At 41.0% G+C, this 15,000-nt stretch overlaps 1 protein-coding gene across 1 annotated transcript in view; it reads right to left on the minus strand.

Moving 5' to 3' along the window:
* LOC122814466 (zinc finger protein 845-like) overlaps window positions 1-15,000 on the minus strand; it is a 158,823-nt gene that overhangs the window by 63,621 nt on the left and 80,202 nt on the right. The window contains exons 3-4 of the mRNA XM_044087046.1: window positions 12,860-13,183; window positions 369-692 (exon numbers count right to left, since the gene is read on the minus strand). Of these exons, the coding sequence (XP_043942981.1) occupies window positions 369-692; window positions 12,860-13,183 (648 nt within the window). The remainder of the gene's footprint in view (window positions 1-368; window positions 693-12,859; window positions 13,184-15,000) is intronic.

Raw genomic sequence — 15,000 nt, forward strand, 5'->3', positions numbered from 1 at the left:
TTTCATTTGTGCTACTGTTCTAATGTTCTACTTTCAGTCATCCTACTGTTCTAAAGTTCTGTTTTTAATTGCTACTGTTCTAAAGTTCTATTTTCATTCGTACTACTGTTCTAATGTTCCATTTTCTGTTGTGCTACTGTTTTAATGTTCTGTTGTCAGTCATCCATGTATCTAAAACAGAGGCATGTTCACTTACAGAAGCAACGCTTTCAATATAGGATTAAAAAAAGAGTAACTGAAAATTAAGCATACTACTTTATATCATTTAGTCATGTTATGTTTTGTGTGAGTGGATTATTCATGGCAATTGCGGCCTCAATATTTTACTTCCAAAACAACAGCCATATGTACTCAAAAAGTATCCTTACTGTTAATAAGCCAGTAGTTTCCTGTTTTCTTAGATAATCTTTTTCACCAGATTCTCGTGTTACAAAAGCATAACTTTTAAAGTCTTCAGAGTTTTCTTCCATCTCTGCTACAGTCTCCACTTCTTCATTCTTGAGATCCAAGTTGGCATCATGCCCTGCTATATCAGTAATTTTAAAACATTCAAGATTTTCTTTCCTTTCTTTCAGAATTTCTGCCTTTTTACTCTGTTGCTGCTGAATGAGTTGGTGCTCCTTGTCATGAAGAAACTGGTGTAGTTTTGTAAATTGTTGTGCAATGCATTGTTCCAAACTGAAGGCATGTTCCTGAGAGACAAAAATATAGAAAGAGTCAAGTTGAATGGCAGTACATTATAATATCAATTACATCTATGCATCTTTGTCATAAAAGGGTGAATGAAGGCCAGCCTAGTAGCACAGAGGCAGGACATCCATTTGTAACACTGGTGACCTGGGACTAAGATGGAACCCACCAGTACAACTGGCAAGAGCAGAGCAATAACCACCTAAGAATCTATAATCAGTGGGGAGTGGAAGCAAAATACCCAAAGGGCAATGATGTACCCTAATGCACAGCAGGAATCAAAGCATATGATGGCGGTATATTCAGTTACATAAAGCTAAAATAAAAGAAATCAAATGTGTAAAATAGGACACAAATCCTGGACTATCTGATGTGTTTTGTCCTCTGCAGAACCAGTCTCTACTACAGAGGCTAAATGCCCCTGATGAGAATCTTGCATCTCAGGAACATTTGATGGGTAATAGGCCATACATCTATGAGCAGATGGTCATTAGATCCAAGATGCCAAGTGGGCACAGTACCACCTTGAAGACCAGCAACTGAAAGAAAAGTACAGTTTTGTACCTACCATAAATGTAGATGTTCGAGTGCTAATACAGCTGCAGTAATCACAGATGGGTTCTCTGCCGTCAGGCGGGTCCTCGGTCAGCCGAATTCCAAAGTCTAGGTCCGGCGTCGGTTGTCGTCGCTCTCTTTCCTGACGTCAGTGTGACAGGGGTATATAAGACACAGCCAATGCCATATTCTTCAGTCTTTCTTGCCCCAGATGTCAGGTGCCCCCAGAAGGAAGGCAATACATAAATTATATATATATATATATATATATATATATATATATATATATTAAAGCAATGCAATGTAATCAAAAAACAGTAGTCGCAAGCAAATACACCATAGGAGGATAACCCAAATTAGGTAGTATGAGGAGGTGTTAGCCACTAGTCCTTTACCAAGAGGGGAAGGAGGGAGGGAAACCTGTACTGCAGCTGTACTAGCACTCGAACATCTACATTTATGGTAGGTACAAAACTGTACTATGTTCATCGTACATACAGCTGCAGTAATCACAGATGGGTAGAATCCCAAAGCTACGCATAGGGTGGTAGGCACTAGGTGGAACTGGGAGCAGCCAGAATGCCCTGCAGCACAGCAGTGGCAAAGCCTGCTCTAGTCTTGGAATATAAAGGCAGGTGGTAGTGTTTTGTGAAGGTATGCACAGAACTCCAAGTGGCTGCCTCCAAAATATCTTTGGTAGAAACTCCTCTGAGGAAGGCTGTAGAGGTAGCTGTGGCCCTGGTGGAGTGGGATCTGATGCCTGTAGGGACAGATTTTCCATGATAGGAGTAACAAAACCGTATGCAGTGGCGTATCCATTTTGAAATTGTCTGTTTGGTAACTGGCTTTCCTTGAGCTCCTACAGCATAGGATACAAAAAGTTGTTCTGATTTCCTGAAAGGCTTTGTTCTGTCCAAGTAATAACGTAGCTGTCTATGGATGTCTAAGGAGTGTGGCAGCCTTTCCCCTTTGTTTTGAGGATTGGGGTAAAAGGTAGGTAAGTGTATGGCTTGATTTAAAGCTACCCTGGATACCACTTTAGGCATAAATGATGGGTTGGTTCGAAGGGAAACCCTGTCCTGATGGAAGATGAGAAAAGGCTGCACAGCCATGAGGGCTTGTAGTTCCGAAACCCTACGAGCTGAGGTAATGGCCAGAAGGAAAGCTGTTTTCCAGGACAAATATTGCAAATCTGTTGAGGCAGCTGGTTCAAAGGGAGGCAATGTTACATTTTCTAAAATGTAATTAAGATCCCAGGCTGGCACTGGTTATTTCCTTGGTGGTCTTATATTCATAGCCCCTCTGAGGAACTGTCTTAAGAGTGGGTGAGAGAATAAGAGTGGATCAGTGTTGAATTCTGCAGAAATGGCTGAGGCATGGATTTTCACGGAGGAAAATGAAAGTCCACTGTTCAGCAGCTCAGCTAGATACTGTAGTACCTGAGGCAAATTCAGTTTTCTAGGGTCCTGGCCTTTTTTCTCATTCCAAGAGCAAAACCGTTTCCATTTTGTGGAGTAAGCCTTTCTAGTAGATGGCCTTCTGGCCTCCAAAATGACATCCTGCACCTCTTTGGGGAGCAGGGTCTGTTGTGGTATTAAGGAATTTTCCATGCAGTGAGATTGAGTGTTTTCAGCTGACTGTGAAGAGTTTTGCAGCTGTGCTGAGTCAGCAGAAGAGGCATTAGAGGTAGAGGCCAGTGAGGAGTATGTGTTAGGCTCCTCAGGAGTGGGTACCAGTGTTGTCTTGGCCAGTCTGGAGCAATCAGTATCATCTTTGGTCTGTCTGCTCTTGCTTTCAAGAGCACCTTGGGCAGAAGAGGCAGAGGTGGGAAAGCGTAAACTGTCCATGCTGTCCAACTGAATGAAAGGGCATCCACTCTCCAGGCATTTGGGTGAAAGGTCCTTGAACAAAACTTTTCTAATTGATGATTCCTGTGGGAGGCGAAGAGATCTATGTCTGGCCTCCCCCACGCTTGGATTATCTTTGTAAACACTTGAGGATGCAACTTCCATTCGTGTGGATCTGTCATATTTCTGCTTAGATTGTCTGCCAGCGTGTTTTCCAAACCTGGCAAGTACTGTGCTTGAAGTTCGATTTGCCATTCCAGAGCCAAGTTCCAAAGTGTCATGGCTAGTCTGCACAGGGGGTATGAATGTGTTCCTCCTTGTTTGTTTATGTACCACATTACTGTGGTGTTGTCTGTTCTTATCAATAATTGTCCTGGATGCAGGAGGTCCTTGAAAGCTGTAATTGCATTTATCACTGCTAGCATTTCTTTTTGATTGATGCAAAGGTGCTTTTCCTTTTGGGACCATTTGCCCTGAATGCACCGGTCTGTCATGTGCGCCCCCCAGGCGTAATCTGAGGCGTCTGTTGTGATGACTTGATTTGCTTGAGGCTTGCAGAATGGGAGACCTGTATTTGTTTGACATGCTTGAGCCCACCATAGAAATTCCTTTTGCAAACATGGAATTATTGGTATTATTGTTTCCAAACTGTGGCTGTGTTGAGACCATAGGTTTTTTTTAAGTACCATTGAAGTTTCCTCATATGCAACTTTGCACATGGGATTAAAGGAATGCAAGATGCCATGAAGCCCAGAGCCTGCAGGATTTTCCTTGCAGTAAGCCTGGTACAATTTGCTAGTATTTTGAAGTACTGAGTTAGTTGCCCCTGTTTTTCTGGCGCAAGATAAGCCATCTGGGTGTTTGTGTCCAAGTTGGCACCCAGGAAAGTTATTTTCTGAGATGGTGTTAGCCTGGATTTCTCTTTGTTGATTGTGTATCCCAGAGAATTCAGTAGCCGTGTTGCATAAGCCAGATGATCCAGAAGTATGTGCTTGCTGTCCGCTTGGATCAGGCAGTCGTCCAAATAAGGGTAAATTTGTATCCCTTGAAGTCTGCAGAAGGCAATTACTGATGCCAGGCATTTCATGAATACTCTGGGTGCAGTAGATAAGCCAAAGGGCAATGTAGAGAATTGATAGTGGATTGAACCTGCAAGAAATCTGAGGTATCTTCTGCAGCTTTGTCAGATTGGGACATGCAGGTATGCCTCCTTGAGGTCCAATGTTACCAGCCAAAACTCCTTGCCCAGCATGGGAAGAAGCTGCTGTAATGTGAGCATCTTGAATTTTGGTACGAGTAAGAATGTGTTTAGGATGGATAAGTCCAAATGGGTCTCCAGTCGGTTCCTTTCCTTGGTACCAGAAATAGCCTGGAATAAAAACCTTGACCTTGTTCATGAGTAGGTACCTCTTGAATAGCTTTCATGTCTATGAGCTTTGAAATTTGTAGTTGTGCCTCTGCCCTTTGATTGTGTGGCAGGTTTGGCATGCCTCTCATTTTTGGAAGAGTGTGAAAATGAAATCTGTAGCCTCTGTCTATAACGTCCAGGATCCATTTGTCTGTTGTGACAATATGCCAATTTCTTGTAAATAATGTCAGCTTTCCTCCCAAGGGTGCTGCCAGCTGAGACTTGCTTGGCATGGAAAGGAGGAAGTCATTGGGTTTGTTTCCTATATTGTTGTGCACTGTCTTCGCCACCTCTTGGTGCTGTAGTTTGCCATTGCCTGCCTCTATATGATCCTTGTGATTGTCCTCTGCCCCTTGAGCACCTGTATCTACCTCTTTGGGGCTTGTCCGTGGCTGGAAAGGACCAGTTTTTAGAAAGCCAATTTCTGCTAAAGCGTGGTGGTTGAACCTGTAGAAAAGCTTTGACAGACTGCACAGATTTGGCTTTTTCTTCCATTTTCCGTAGTATCTCCTCAGCATTAGTACCAAATAGCACATCCTTTTGTAAAGGAGCATCTAGTAGTTTAGCTTTCACATGATCAGGCAAGATTTGTTCCCTAAGCCATGCATGTCCACGAATGACTGATCCTGTAACAGCAGCTCTACTTGAGGCCTCTAGGGCATCATAGCCACATTGTAAGGTGTGTTTACCCACTTGTTCTGCACTATGCATCATATCCTGCAACTCCTTCAAATCTGGTTGTTCAGGTTGAGACATTTTATTTCTTAATTGTGATAACAGAAACTGCTGATATTTAAGCATATGAAACTGACAATTTAAGGCCCTCATGGCTAGGGTGGCCGAGGTATATACCTTTTTCCCCCACCTTTCTAAGGATCTTGACTCTCTTTCGGAAGGTAGTGGATTCTTGGCAATAGAGGCCTTCATTCCCTTGGGGCCTTGAGAAATGGTTTCAGGGTCAGCATTATGGCTTTTGTAAAGAAATTGGTGAGAGTTAGGAACTCTGTAGTACCTATCAGGCTTGACTGGGGCAGGAGGCAGGGAATCCGGATTAAGGCAAGCCTCAGAATAAACATCATCAAGTATGTCCAAGACAGGAGGTATCGCCAGAGGTCTGTGTTGAGGTAACAAAAGAAATTCCCTAAGTCTTTTCTTGGAATCAGAAAAGTATTGGCCTTCCCAATGGAAGTGTTCCCTCAAGGTGTGCAAGGTTTCCCCAAAAGAAAAATCCTCAGGAGGAGATACAGAAGGAATGGACTGCTCTGCATCAGAATCTTCAAAAGGGGAGTAAGAGTGTTCCTCTACATCAGAATGATCTGAATAAATGGAGCCCTGATCAGAAGAGGGAGAATCTTCCTCCACTCTGGGTCTCTTGCCTGGAGGGGGTTGGGAACCCCTGATAAGAGTAATTAAATCCTCAGCCATTTTAAGCATCTACTTTTTAGGCATGGGGCCCTGGAGATGGGCCCTGTGCAACAGGCCTCTTGGGATGCCTGGCTGATTTGGACTTAGTAAAGGCCTTAATAGAAAAGGAAGATGAGGGTCTAAAGACACCATGGGTGGAAGTGGACATGTCCACATTAGGAGGCTCAACGCTCACAGTGGCTTCGGTGGTTGTAGTCTGGCTTTGGGCCGAGGTACCTGCGGTCTCGGTTACAGAAGACACCGCCAAAGAAGTGTCGTCGGTAGTCAGGGACTGCATAGGCGTCTCGCTGAGAACCTGAACACGTGTAGCCGGTTTTGGCATGGTGTCGGTGGGGACCGCGGACCTCGCGTGTCCGTCCTTGTCCTTGCGTTTTTTGGACAAAACGGTAGTCAGAGTCTCCAATGACATTTTATAATCAAAGGCTTTACCAAAAAAGTGTTGGGCGAACTCCGCCCAACGCTTAATAGTGCGTTTATTGAAAGTAGCGCAAAAGTGACAGCCCGAGATGTCGTGGTCTGGGCCTAAACAAGGTATGCAGAGGGAATGGAAATCTTTATGCGGTATTTGCTTCCCACAAGAAATACAATTGTTAACTTTTTCTGACATCGGTCTGAGGCAAGAAAAGTTTCCCCAACGGGGTACTTAGCTTTAATGAAGACTTCGGTTTCCAATTTTTCGTAAATTCAGGAGCTGGCCGACCGGCACTTGCGAACTGCTTCTGCTTCGGGCACCGGTGGCAAAAAAGACTGAAGAATATGACGTCGGCTGTGTCTTATATACCCCTGTCGCACTGACGTCAGGAAAGAGAGCGACGACAACCGATGCCGGACCTAGACTTTGGAATTCGGCCGACCGAGGACCCGCCTGACGGCAGAGAACCCATCTGTGATTACTGCAGCTGTATGCACGATGAACATCTGGCACAGACCATGGTGGCTGGGCCATAATGTGGGTCAGCATGGCACAGGAAGGCCCCATTAATCACATCCTGTTGGTACACAGAATATGGTTTCAAAGAAGAGAATTGAAGAATACAAATCTTACCATAACAAGACTTCACATAATTTGTGAAAAGTGTGTCTAATAGAGGAGTATTTAAAAAAACTCATATAGTTTTGGTATACCTGTTTATTTGCAATACTGCGGACCGTTCTTGGTCTAAATGTGGAATAAATCTCACTTAGTAGAACTCCCAGGATAGAAGGAGTTGGATGACCACCAAGAGGGAAGTCTCAGAAACTCATGTCCTCAATAACAAGATGCCAAAGGAGGTCTCACTTCTGGAAGCATGGCCCAGAAAATAATGCAAGGTAAAGGTGTGAACCAATGACAAAATGAACATTGCACAGATGTAATAAAAGCAAGTGATGAGGAAAAGTGCACAGCACGTGTAAAATATTATGTAAAATGAAATAATGGACTGTTACATTGTTATCCAGAAATTAACTGATAACACCTGAGCTTTCATTACATGTAACAGCATTAAAAGAATTAACCCACTGCATATACTTTAGCTTAGACTATAGGAGACTATAGAGTAGGTTGTGCCCTAGTTTGGAGTCTCAGTTATTTCACCTTCCTGTTTCTACTTACATGCATCACAAGGCTACATGCCTCCACATCTATGTAGCAATATATACAAACACTTTGTAAATGTAATCTTATGCCTGTCTCATCTACCAGTATGCGAGTTCTTACACACTCATACAGGTGTCTGAGGTGCATCAGTGTGATGTGCAAAACACCAGCTCTACTGGCACAGTGGGACAAAACCCTGACTATGCACTAAAAGACCCAAGTTCAGATAATGACTCAAGCAAATGCTGAAACTGGTGCAATGGGAACAGTGAGACATTGCATGTTAGTCTGTTTCAGGAGATGAAGGTATGGAGGCAGGCTGGAAGCACAGAGATGACATACAAGTTCCAATGGTGATGGAAGCCAGGGTTACAGTAGACAGGAGAGCTAAAGAGGGGCACTCCACCAGTTATGGAAGGGTGGTTCCCTCAGCATGCATTTACTGGTCCATTTAAGAGACAACAATCTAGCATGTGAAGGAGGGGGTAGGATTTATAGAGAGGAATTACAGCTTCAGCCTCTCTGCTCCTCCACCCCTGATTATGAGGACATTCACAGTACAAAGCAATGGTCAAGGGGTCTTCACTACCACAAGAAAGAACCTGCCTGGCAAAGAGGCACATCTAGAGTACCTCAAGATGTTGCAGCCCTGATGAAAGAAGGAACAATAGGGGAAGATGTCATCCAAAGTTAACCAGTTGCTGTAAACAAAAAACACCTGCAAACTGACCAGCTGGGGTGGTGCAGGTTACCAATACCTAAACAGAAACACCTTCAGATTAGCTGAATATGAGTGTTAGGCATTGGGTTTCTTGAAAGTTCAGTGACTAATGACTGACTCTCCAGCCACTTAATATCAAAGGATCAGAGAGTCTACAGCAGCAAATAATCTCCAAGGTACTAAAAACCAATTCACCACCAAGGCTAAGTGAACAATAACTCAACTCAAAAATAAAAAAATCCATTACACAACACAGAAGAACACCAACTGAATTAGCATAAAAAGTTTTAATCTCCACTTTTGTAAGAGCATTCAGGAAACCTCTTGCTGTGAGGTGACAACACCATCCACTGTTCCACTGTGTCATTCATTATTTAAATACAAAGGGGGCATTGCAATATCAATATTATGACATGTTAATTTTGCAATAAGCAATTTAATTCTTCCTAAAAAGTCTGGTTATAATGACTTATAATGTTACGGCTACTTTCAGTGAAGCAACTGCTTACCTTGTTTTACTAAATTATTTTACTCCTAGTCCCTTATACCAGATGTTTTTTGTTAGAAAAATATGTATTTAAATATATGTGAAATGCTAGTTTAAAAGCAAAGTAGTTAATAATGCATTTTTATTCTATTAATCATATAACAGAAGGGATAAAATTCATGTGTAAATGCAAGTAACTTCTGAAACTGCAGTGTGCTTTGACCCCTGACCCTGGCAGCTGTTAGCTCAGAAAGCTCAATGTGATGTTTTTCATAAGGGATTATCTGCTGGGTCAGGAGATTGAACATATAAATCTTCCGTTCCCTTCCCGAGTCCTTGGATAATAAAATCTTTTCCTTCCTGTAGTTTCAGAATTCAGCCTTGCAAGATTAGAACGCAGCTGTGTAAGAGAATGAATTAAAAACTGAATCTGCTATTGTGTTGTACTGATAAGAGAAGTAGACTTACAGAAAGACATTATAACTGACCAGATGGATAGCAAGGCCGTATTGTAGTTAAAGGAAATTTTTTTAAATGCATTACATCAGCATTATTAAATGAATAGAATACTGTTAGTAAAAGTGATGTAGATGCCTTGTGACTAACCACGTCAATAAGGTGGGAATAACTTGAATGCAGACTGTATAAAACATCCAGTATTTCCCACCTTATGTTAGACAAAATTCTATACTTGTATTGTATGGTCTTTTGCCTCCTGGTGTACACTAGTAAACTTTTGCATCTGAACCTCCTGTGTTGTTGACTGTCATTTTAAAAAGCCTAATGATTTTACAGTCTGATTCTTTAATAATTTATTTGACAGTTTGGTCCTTTCGAGACGGAATTCCCTTGGTAAGCTACAGGTCAGAGTGTATGGGTGATAATAAATCTGCGCAGGAGAAGTTGCCAAAATGGTTCTTCTTGAGTGAAAAGACCTCCAATTGAATTGTTGTGTGTAAAGAGGCTGTCCCCTTTCTGATCTCTGGCCGAAGAGAGGAATTTGAACACTTTCAACACCAGGAGGCTCAGATAGGAAGAATTTGCCTTTTTTTCTGTTTTAGATCAGGGACTAGGTTTCAGTATGTTATTGTCAAGATTTGTTTTGCAGATCAGGGACAAACAGAAGTACTGTACATTTTGTCATAGATCAAGGTAACAGAATAAGGTAGACAGTTATTCTAGATAAACTGTAAACAGGAACTAAGAAATTGACATCACGTGATAAAAAAGGGTTACGTAACATTTTCTTTGACATGGGTAATCAGTGCACTAAAACCTTGCAAGATCCGCCCCTAACCAAAGAGGCAAAATACATGCAATTACAGCATGCTGATATGTTAGGTATTATACAAGATGGGTTAACAAATATGAATTTGATGGTAAACTAGATAAACTTTCACTAGTTAAACTCCTTAAGCTGCTTAAATCTGATGCAGGAGGTCAGGCAAAAAAGCAGCACCAACTAGGCATACCTCAAGCACACAGGTGGATTGAGGAAGCAAATCGTAGAAAAACAGAAGCTTAGAAATTCAAAAACATTTTTAGACAAAGAGGATAATAACTTGGTAATAGCTACAGCTCCTCCTCCTCCCTTGCCCCCTCCCTTACCCTTTTCAGGATATGAAGCGAGTGGACAGGCTGGTCCACCTCCACGTTATCCTGAAGTTTCAGTAAGACCACAACCATTTGTTAGGGATACTAGTGAGACTAGGTCTCGAACGCGTAAAACACATAGGGACACAGAATCATACCAGATAGAGAGGAATCTACAGGATGAGAGTGAGGAAGAAATATGCCCATTTATAGAAGTTCCAAATCCTCAGGCAGGACAAGAAGGGCAAAATCCTACACTCCTAGTATATAGACCATGGACACCAGAAGGCATCCGGAAGGCTACTGAGGGAATTCCCCATCCGAAAGTTAATTTTGCGAAATTTTTAGAAGATTTACAAGGCATGAGGTTAAGTTACCACTTAAATGGGGAAAAAGTAGAAAAAGTAGTAAGACAAATTATAGGTCCAGATTGGCACATGATTTGTGGCACCTGGAATCCTCGTAATGCAGAACTTAGGCCACTCCCACATAGTGACGCAGAGTTACACAACAGAGTGAAAGATCTGACAGACAGAATCTCTGAGAAATGGAAACCTAGAGCAGACTGGACTTGCATTAATCAATGCATACAACAGGAAAATGAGACAATATTTGGATATTATGCTAGATTATTAGAATGCTTTAATAATCATAGCAGTATGTCGGTTCCTGAGAACCAAACACATAATTCCCCATATGAACAACAATTAAAAAATGCATTGTTGAAAGGTTGCATTGCACCTATTAGTAGCTTCATTACGAAGCATATAATAGATCATCGAACAGGGAGGCTACAAGCCTTACTCGAATATGCTAGACATGCTGAAAGACATTTTAATAGTAAAAAGAAAAAGAAGGCGCAAGTCTTCACTGCTGAAGACGGAGCTGAAGTATTTGTGTTACAGTCAGGTAAAAAGGGCAAGAAAAAGAATGCCACCGGGAAAAGCTGAAAAACACAAACAAACAAACATAGGGAAGACAAATCGTCGTCTTAGAGAGCGCATCAGAGATCATGTTTATTGTACTACGAAAGGACTAGAACACAGTGCCCTAGCTAAGCATACACTGAAGGAAGGGGCACAACATACATTTTTGTTTCAGGCTTTACATGTTAATACAGAAAATGTTAGACAAGGTGAATTAGTTAACATCACGGAGACATGGAACTCCAGTGGATCTTGAGACTTGGTTCTCACAGGGGTCATGGTTTGAATGACAGTGTTCCCCTTATACCTGTCTTGAAATCTAGAAGGGTAAATAAGCATAAATATAAGAAATGCTAATGTCTATTATTCATAGTTATAGTTATATATGTGGTTATATATATAGTTATGTATATGTTTTTATATATATATATATATATATATATATATATATATATATATATATATATATACACACATTTTTTTTTTAATTCATTTATGATCTATGGTATACGTTTTTATTTATTGCTTTATACTTTAATATGTGCATATATTCAGGAGGAATTTACATATATCTTTTCAAGGAATGCATACATTTTTGATGAAAGTACACAGGTATAGATTTTTATGCATCTGTAGTTTTAAATTTTAAATTGCCAATTATCCAGTGAGAATTCTCTGTGAAATGATTGGCTGTTAGATTTTTAAATTACTATTTTAAAATGTGTATGAAGTCTTGCTCCCTTGGTCTGATGTGATGAAGCAGTATTGATTTATTGTGAAAGCGCTTACCATTTTAATAATCTGGACTTTGTTTTATAGCAGCTGATACTTGAAGGTGCAGTTTTTCCTCTGCCTGGGTGTTTTGCATGTTCACTTGTTAAGTTTAGAGCCGAGTCATTTCTTCACCCCCATTTCAGCTGTACATGCACACATAATAAAAATAATAAGTATTGTGATCTCCTGAACTAAATTGTTATGAAACTGGTTTTATCAACCTTGGAAGCTCAGTATCAGACTTCAGAAGCACTTCCATGTGAAGTAATATGGTATACAAAAACGAAAACAGGGCATCGGAGCTCTGTGTTCTACTCTTCCATGTATGTATTTTGATATAACATTCATAATGAAGCTAAGAACTGTTTTATTATGTTTCAGGGAAGACGGGGATCACTGCCTCCCATGAAAGAGGCTTGCAGAACTTTACACTTCTGATGGCACTCACATTTTGTCTGCTTTGAAATTATTTGTGTTTTCACTTTTGCTGAATCATATTACAATTTGTTTGTTGTGTGAATTATCTCCTAGTGTTCTTCATTAGGTAGTAAATGCTCAATAAATACACTTCTACAACAAGAAACAAAAACATTACTTTTGTGTAACTGTTCTAATGTACTATTTTGAATCATCCATTAGAATTTGTGTATGTTAAACACAGGCAGGTTCACCTAAGCAAGCAGTTTTCAAAGTGATTAAAAAAGACAGAGTAATTCAAAATTAAGCACATTGTCTTACATCACTTAGACCACTATCTGTCCTATCTCAGTGGTGGACCCATTCCAGACTGCAACCTCAATATTTCCCGCAGGTCATGCAAAAAGCTAAAAGACAGAAAAGCAAAGCATGCTTACTGTTAACAAGCCAGTGCTTTCCCCTTTTCGTAGCTCCAGAGTATCATCAGATTCTGCCTCCTGTGTTACCACAGCAGAGTTACTGTTTTCAGAGTTTGCTTCAATCTCCAGTTCTTCATCCTTGCACTCCAGGTTGACATCAGATCCAGCCACATGAGTGTCCATATTCATTTTAATGCATTCAATATTCTCTTTCATCTCATTCAGTATTTTTGCTTCCTCATTTTTAAGCTGCTGAATTAATTTTTGTTCTTTGCCATTTAGAAACTGGTGGAGTTTTGCAAACTTTTGTGTAATGAACTGTTCCACACTGCAAGCATGTTCCTAGAAAACAAGAAGGACAGAAATGGTTAAGCTGAATGGCTGTCCATTACAGTATCAGTTGAATCCATACATCTTTACATAAAAAGATGAGTGAAGATAAGCCTGCTAGCACAAAGGCTGGACAACTGCCTACAACACTGCTGACTAAGAGCCAAGACTGAACTCACCAGTATGACAGACATGGGAAGCTATGTTGGGGGGGGGTGTACACAAATCCCCAGGGCAAAAGTGCACCCTAGTATACAGCAGGAGTTATGGTTGTATATTCAGTTATGTTATAACATAAGATAGGAGGAAGAAAACTTGAAAAAAGCCAAGTCCTTGACTCATTCTGGTTCTCTCTCAAAGTAATCTGTGTTTAGGGAGACTACATGCACCTGATGAGAATAGTGCTTACCAGTACACATATGAAGAAGAGAAAGTCACTAGCTCCAAGGCATACAGTGGGATTATTCCCACCATGAAGACCGATAACTGAAGAAAGGCTGGTAGAAACTATAGTGACCGAGTCATGGCCCAGATCAATGCAGTAGAAGGAAACAGCAATCATCTTTGATGGTGTATAGACTATGTTTTCAAAGAAAAGACCTGATGGTGCACTGAATACCAATCTTATTTTACAATGTGGAAACTGGTACATAAATCTAATTTGACAAAGAATGGATCAAATAGATCTATATGGCTGATGAAGAGATCTGTGATACTCAATAGCTTGAGTGAGTGGATTACAGATACTGGAAGCAAAAGAGCTTATGTGATCCTACAGAGCTGGAGAAGAGCTATTATCCATGGAATGGATTATTTGGATGGCTGGTGTCAAACAAGTTTGTAACACACAATGACTCCTGCACTGGCACGACCTGGGAAGAGACTGCTGGTGCACAACAGTTTCCTTTGTTTTACCGATCTAAGATATGTGCATATGTAATACAAAATGGGTTACACAGGCCAATGAGATTCAGGTACATATAGGTTCATAGGTAGATACTAGGCTATCTGCCCTAGGGCATTTATAAGCCTAGCCAGAGTGTATTTGGCTTCCGCCTCCCTATTAGATTAGCCTACTGTGCCTCTGTAAAGTAGGTCACAGAAGGTACTCTTTTAAGATTAGTTTACTGTGCCTCTGTCTAGCAGGGACACAGAAGAGATCCCAGGGGTGAATTTGCAATTTCCCATCCACACGTCCAGATTCCACTTGAAGAGGGTCAGCGAGGGGCTATGTCTAACATGTCCCAGCTTATGTCATACAAATGCACACTACTCCTGTAAAGCCAAACTGTAAGCTAGGTAAACAAAAAAGAGTTTAAGTTGCAAACCAAAAACATTAGGCAGACAAGAGCATTCGGCAAAATCAGGGAGAGTTTCACATTTTTTTTCACACAAACTGGCCAGATGGTAAACATTCCAACTTATTATACACCAATATGCATTAGTCCTTAACACCAGGCTAGGAAATAGAGAGGACAAGCTGCTTTAATCCATACCACAGCTAGACTCTCCCCAAATCTGGCTGCCTGCCATCATATAATAAGAGTAAATATTCCAAGTTACATCATACAAATGAACACTAGCCCCAATGCCAGACTTTGAAGTAAGCAAATAAAGATGGCCAGTTGGTTTCAACCAAAGCAAAGCTAGCCACTACCCTCCAAAAAAGATAAGATAAATTTACTCGACTCTCTATTACCACGGTAGCTCACTGGAAAGACGCTTAAGGGTGTAAATGTCCACTCAGCGTCCAATTAAAGGCATTGTTCCTGCTTCATAGGAGGAACCAGATCAGTTGCATGAACAGCACAGAGCCTCCTAGACTGTAG

The sequence above is a fragment of the Protopterus annectens genome, chromosome 10.part0, assembly GCF_019279795.1.
Source record: "Protopterus annectens isolate FY-2018-M chromosome 10.part0, PAN1.0, whole genome shotgun sequence".
Lineage (NCBI taxonomy): Eukaryota > Metazoa > Chordata > Ceratodontiformes > Protopteridae > Protopterus > Protopterus annectens.